The sequence below is a fragment of the Theropithecus gelada genome, chromosome 14, assembly GCF_003255815.1.
Source record: "Theropithecus gelada isolate Dixy chromosome 14, Tgel_1.0, whole genome shotgun sequence".
NCBI lineage: Eukaryota > Metazoa > Chordata > Mammalia > Primates > Cercopithecidae > Theropithecus > Theropithecus gelada.
In genome coordinates this window covers 11,606,818-11,613,170 of record NC_037682.1, presented here as the reverse complement: position 1 = coordinate 11,613,170, position 6,353 = coordinate 11,606,818, and the positions used below count along the sequence as shown (strand labels likewise).

At 51.1% G+C, this 6,353-nt stretch overlaps 1 protein-coding gene across 1 annotated transcript; it reads left to right on the top strand.

The window, feature by feature from the left end:
- Positions 1-801: 801 nt before the first annotated feature.
- Positions 802-3,709, top strand: LOC112606269 (ubiquinol-cytochrome-c reductase complex assembly factor 3). Its single transcript, XM_025356496.1, has 3 exons — positions 802-1,702; positions 2,618-3,196; positions 3,284-3,709. Exons 2-3 carry the CDS (start codon positions 3,077-3,079, stop codon positions 3,440-3,442), a joined length of 279 nt encoding a protein of 92 aa, XP_025212281.1. The 5' UTR covers positions 802-1,702; positions 2,618-3,076; the 3' UTR covers positions 3,443-3,709.
- The last annotated feature ends 2,644 nt before the right edge of the window (positions 3,710-6,353 follow it).

The following is a 6,353-nucleotide window of genomic DNA, read 5'->3' as shown; positions in this document are numbered from 1 at the left end:
GATCGAGACCATCCTGGCTAACACGGTGAAACCCCGTCTCTACTAAAAAATACAAAAAACTAGCCGGGCGAAGTGACGGGCGCCTGTGGTCCCAGCTACTCGGGAGGCTGAGGCAGGAGAATGGCGTGAACCCGGGAGGCGGAGCTTGCAGTGAGCTGAGATCCGGCCACCGCACTCCAGCCTGGGCGGCAGAGCCAGACTCAGTCTCAAAAAAAAAAAAAAAAAAAAAAAAAAAGTAGCTTATTTAACAGTACACAGACGTGGCCGGGCACGGTGGCTCATTCCTGTAATCCCGCACTTTGGGAGGCTGAGGCGGGTGGATCACAAGGTGAGGAGATCGAGACAATCCTGGCTAACCCGGTAAAACCCTGTCTCTACTAAAAATACAAAAAATTTGTAAAAATACAAAAAAAAATTGCCCGGCCTGTCTTGGGGTAATTTTATCTTTTCCCGTAGCAATGTAAATATTTTGAAAGTACAGATTAAGGCTGGGCGCGGTGACTCACGCCTGTAATCCTAGCACTTTGGGAGACCAACGTGGGCGGATCACGAGGTCAGGAGATCAAGACCATCCTGGCTAACACAGTGAAACCCCGTCTCTACTAAAAATACAAAAAATTAGCAGGGCGAGGTGGCGGGTGCCTGTAGTCCCAGCTACTTGGGAGGCTGAGGCAGGAGAATGGCGTGAACCCGGGAGGCGGAGCTTGCAGTGAACCAAGGTGGCGCTACTGCACTCCAGCCTGGGCAACAGAAGGAGACTCTGTCTCAAAAAAAAAAAAAGAAAGTACAGATTAAAGGATGGCACCCATTCTGATACCAGAACTGCTCTCTATAATTCAACTTTGCCAACTGCCTTGACTTTTCTCTCCCACATCTTCACATTTATTGAGCACCTGCGGTGTGCCTGGCACTGCGGAATGCAGGGGTGATCAACTGACTTCCATCTTGGCTCTGCCCAGAACATTCAGATCACAGGGCCCCCTGAATGAGCCACCTGCCTCACCTGGCTCTTCACTTTGGTCTTGGAGGAAGGCCTCAGCATCCTCTTCCTCACCATCAGTGAGCAGCAGCAGCTCCTCATGGGGCCAATGGAGATCCCCACTCTCTTCATTCACCTCAGAGGCTTCCACCACAATAGACAGCAGATGGGACTTTTGAGAGAAATCCTGAATAGGGACAGCAAGGAGGTTGGGCCAAATTGGAGGGTAAGCCAGCTGCCACACACAGGGTGGGGAAGTATAACCTGAATATGCCAGTGACCTTCAACCTTGCCAACTTTTCCTCTGTCCCAGAGAGGGTTGGGCAGCCTGGGACTCTGGATGCTGGGAGGAGCCTGGGCTATTTGTAGTCCAAAGCCCATCCTCCTTGCTTCTCCCTGGCACAAGGGCCATGGTGGTGATTCTTAGAGTGCAAGATGATTGAACTCAGAGGAGGGTATTCCTGCCCACAAACTGTTCCTTTAATCTTCTTTGGAGCCTGGCGCCTTAAGCTCTGACTGTGCTAAGTGATTATGGGCTTTCAGGGGAGGGGAAAATGCCCAAGACGTGAGATCGGATCTTTATTTCTACTTACTCCCTGGAGACACTGGGATGGCAGCAAGGGTAGGAGACAAGGGCACCTGGATTAAAGCCCTGTGGGCCAAGAGTTGTGATAACCAACTTGGAATTTCCTGACTCCTTTGCTTACTGATTTTCCCAACCTGGCATGTTTGTATGTTATTTAATGAATATTTATATGGTGTTTACTCTTTGTCAGGAGCTGTTTTGCTTTACATATAACTCATTTAATTCTCCTAAAACTGTGAGACAAGTACTGTTATAAGCTCATTTTCTGATGCAGAAACCAGGGCACAAGAACTTGCCTGTAATCAGTCACACAGCTAAAAGGTGTTTTCTTCTGTAAAGCAGAATTCAGTATGTTAAACGAATCCAGCCTTTTAGTTGAAAACAAAGTAAAACAGCCAGGCACGGTGGCTCACACCTGTAATCCCAGCACTTTGGGAGGCCGAGGTAGGCGGATCACGAGGTCAGGAGCTCGAGACCGGCCTGACCAACATGGTGAGACCCCGTCTCTACTAACATTACCAAAAATTAGCCGACCGTGGTGGCGGGCGCCTGTAGTCCCAGCTACTCGGGAGGCTGAGGCAAGAATGCCGTGAAACCGGGAGGCGGAGCTTGCAGTGAGCCAAGATCCTGCCCCTGTACTCCAGCCTGGGTGACAGAGTGAGACTCCGTCTCAAAAAAAAAGAAAAAGAAAAAGAAAAAAGAAAACAAAGCAAAACAAAAAGCAATACCAGCTGGGCGTGGTGGTGCACGCCTGTAATCCCAGCTATTCGGGAAGTCGAGGCAGGAGGATCCCTTGGGCCCTGAAAGTCGAGGCTTCAGTGAACCATGATCGCCACTGCACTCCAACCCTGGGCGACAGAGCGAGACCTTGTCTCCAAAAACAAACAAAACCACGCCCACACACTAACAACAAAACCAAAAAAGCCCTAGACAATACCAAGTGTGTACCATAACGAGAAAAGGAACAGGTTGTTTGTAAAATAAATGTTAAAGATAAGTTACTATTACCCATTTCTCCAGCCAGTACACTTGACTTTCAGTGTTTGTTCCAGAGTTGAGGGGATAGAGAGGGATATGTATGTGTATGACCTCCATTCGCTGTGTTGAAAACGCGCGGGTGACTGCAGGAAACCACAGAGCACAGCTCGGGCCTCTACTGATCGGGAAACGTCGGAAGACAGAAAAATGGGCAATCATAAAACCCACGGCAACCATGAAGACACGCACTCTCCCCCTAGCAATCCCACCCCGGAACTGAGGACACAGGGTGCCCACGCTCAGCCCTTGGCGCCAGCACTTCTTGGACACCCTCAACCCCCTCAGCTAAACCTGAGATCCCGGCGCTCCGGATTCTAAACGTTTCCTTGAGCGGGTCCTCTCTAGCCGGCCGTTTATCTATGGTTTCTGCTATAGGGCGCTCTAGCCTGCGCGAAGGGGCAGTGAGACCGCGCGGGTACGGCTCGCGGCTGCGGTGAACTCCGGTGGGCGCCCTGCTGGTTGTGCAGGCGGCCATGGAGTTCTTGCGGAAAACGCTGATCACAGTCGCAGTGCTGGGCGCAGGGGCTGGCGTGGGCTTCGCGCTCCTTGCTATCGTGACCCCCGGAGAGCAGCGGAAGCAGGAAATGCTAAAGGTAGAAGCAACTGGTAATCCCGAGGATGGGTGGTCGGGTGGAGAGCCCCGGACTGGAGCTCCTGCGAACTCCCCTTCCTGCCCTCAGGAGATGCCACTGCAGGACCCGCGGAGCAGGGAGGAGATGGCCAAGACCCAGCAGCTATTGGTGGCCACTCTGCAGGAGGCAGCGACCACACAGGAGAACGTGGCCTGGAGGAAGAACTGGATGGTTAGCGAAGGCGGCGCCGGCGGGAGGTCACCGTGAGACCAGACTTGACCCTGTGGGCGCTGGGACCTTGGCTCGGGCGCAGGAATCCGATGCAGGCTTTCTCCTTCGTGGGCCCAGCGGGGAGTCCGGCCGAGATGCCATGCCCAGGACTCTCCAGGGTCCTGTGAGCTGCCGTCGGGTGAGCACGTTCCCCCCAAACCCTGGACTGATTGCTTTAAAGTCCGCAAAGCGGGCCAGGGCCGAGACGCGAGTCGGATGTGGTTAACTGAAAGAATCAATAAATCATGTTCCTCCACCCAGAAAGAGCCCTGCAGTCGACACCTACCAATGCTTAGAGACCTGTGGTCGGTGCTGGGGGCATGGCCTGCACCTGCTACCTGTCCCATCCCACCAGAAGAAGGTGATCTCAATAGGTATCTCGACCACATTCTTTTTTTCTTTTCTTTTTTTTTTTTTTTGAGACGGAGTCGCTCTCTGCCACTCAGGCTGGAGTGCGGTGCCACGATCTCGGCCCACTGCAACCTCTGCCTCCCGGGTTTAAGCGATTCTTCTGCCTCAGCTTCCCGAGTAGCCGGGATCACAGGTGCGCACCACCACGCCCAGCTAATTTTTGTGTTTTTATTAGAGACAGGGTTTGACCATGTTGGCCAGCCTGGTCTCGAACTCCAGACCCAGGTGATCCGCCCGCCTCGAACTCCCAAAGTGCTGGGATTACAGGCGTGAACCACCTCACCCTGCTGCGGCCACAGTTTCTATTTCTTTTTTTTTTTGAGATGGAGCCTTGCTCTTGTTGCCCAGGCAGGAGTGCAGTGGCGCAATCTTGGCTCACTGCAACCTCCGCCTCCTGGGTTCAAGCTGTTCTTACTTAGCCTTCCAGGTAGCTGAGATTACAAGCGTCCGCGACCACGCCTGGCTGATATTTGTAGTTTTAGTAGAGGCGGGTTTCACCATGTGGCCAGGCTGGTCTCGAACTCCTGACCTCAGGTGATTCACCCGCCTTGGCCTCCCAAAGTGCTGGGATTACAGGCCTGAGCCACTGCACCCGGCCAACCACATTTTCAAAACAGGTCATGTGGTGTCAGGTTGGAGTGTACTTCCCGGGATAACCGTGGGACATTCCTGAAATCTGAACTATCCTGGAAAATCTTGAAGTAATGGATGCCTACAGAGGACACTCAGGACTCCTGTCCTTGGAGCGAGATAGGAGGAGCATCTAGCACTTAACATATGCCGCAGTGCTTTCTGTGCCCGTTATTTAACCTCTGGTTAAACAAGCTTAGGAGGCTGACTTACTAGAAGTAAAAGGAGTGTGCTTTGAGTCACAGATCTTAGTTCAACTCCAGCATGTTACAAACCTCAGTCCTGTTCTCTGAAAGGTCATAACTATGAGGATTAGTGTAAAAAATTAATTTAGAAATGTAAAGTGGTCTCCAATCTCTGAATCCGGTCAGGATTTATTGGAGTTGCCACTGAGAGGATGAAATAAGTGGGGTCAAAGCCCCACAGCCTAGCCAACCAAGTTGCTCTTCTTTTGTCTATCCTCTGGTTCCCAAGCAAGATTGCAATGGAAAAAAAGGCTGCTGTTTATTAAAGTCAGAACACCAAATAAAGCTTTTCTTTCTTTTTCTTTTTCTTTTTCTTTTGAGACAGAGTTTCTCTGTTGTTGCCCAGGCTGGAGTGCAACGGAGCTATCTCAACTCACTGCAACCTCCGCCTCCCAGGTTCAAGCAATTCTCCTGCCGCAGCTTCCCAAGTAGCTGGGACTACAGGGGTGCGCCACTACGCCAGGATAATCTTTGTATTTTCAGTAGAGACAGGGTTTTGCCGTGTTGGCCAGGCTGGTCTCGAACTCCTGACCTCAGGTGATCTGCCCACCTCGACCTCCCAAAGTGCTGGGATTACAAGTCTGACCCACCATGCCTGGCCCCAAATAAATCTTTCTAACACTGGGGTATAAACCCAGATATGAGCATTGGTGCTCTTTTCAGATCTTTACAGAGTAACTGTGTCTTCTCCCCTAGCCCAGGAAGGAGAGGAGGAGTCAGGAGCAGTTTGACAGGACACCAGGGTGGGGTGATCAGCAGCTGGAGGGGCTATCAGAGAAGCTCATCAGTGCTTCTTGGTTTTAAAAAGCAGAGAGAAGCGCCAACATGTGAGACCCTGTATCTACTAAAAATACAAAAATTAGCCGGGCATGGTGGCGCATGCCTGTAGTCCCAGCTACTCGGGAGGCTGAGGCAGCAGAGTTGCTTGAACTCAGGAGGCAGAGGTTACTGTGGGCCGAGATCATGCCACTGCACTCCAGCCTGGGTGACAGAGCAAGACGTTGTCTCAAAAAAGAAAAAAAATTACCCTTTTAGCCCAGGATTTTGGGAGGCCGAGACAGGCAGATCTTGAGGTCACGAGTTTGAGACCAGCCTGGCCAACGTGGTGAAACCCCATCTCTACTAAAAATATAAAAAATTAGCCAGGTGTGGTGGCGCACACCTGCAAACCCAGCTACTAAAGAGGCTGAGGCTGAATCGCTTGAATCCGGCAGACGTTGGTTACAGTGAGCTGAGATCACACCACTGCACTACAGCCTGGGAGCTAGAGTGAGACTCCACCTCGAATAAGTAAGTAAAATTATCCTTTTAGTAGCTAATGCTTACTGGGGATTTATTAGGTACTAGGCACTATGCTAAAGCATCTTACACCGGCATTATGTAACCCTCATGACAATCCCAAGAAACAGGCACTGTTATCCCTATTCTATTAAGCAGCTAGGTTTTCTGGGTGAGATGTGAAATAACTTAAATGACATCACTAAGGTAGCAAAGCTGAAGGAAAAGTGTAAGAAGGATGTCGCTGACCATAAGTCGAAAGGAAGGTTTGATGGTGCAAAGGGTCCTGCTAAAGTTGCCTGGAAAAAGGTGGAAGAGGAAGATGAAGAGGAGGAGGAGGATGA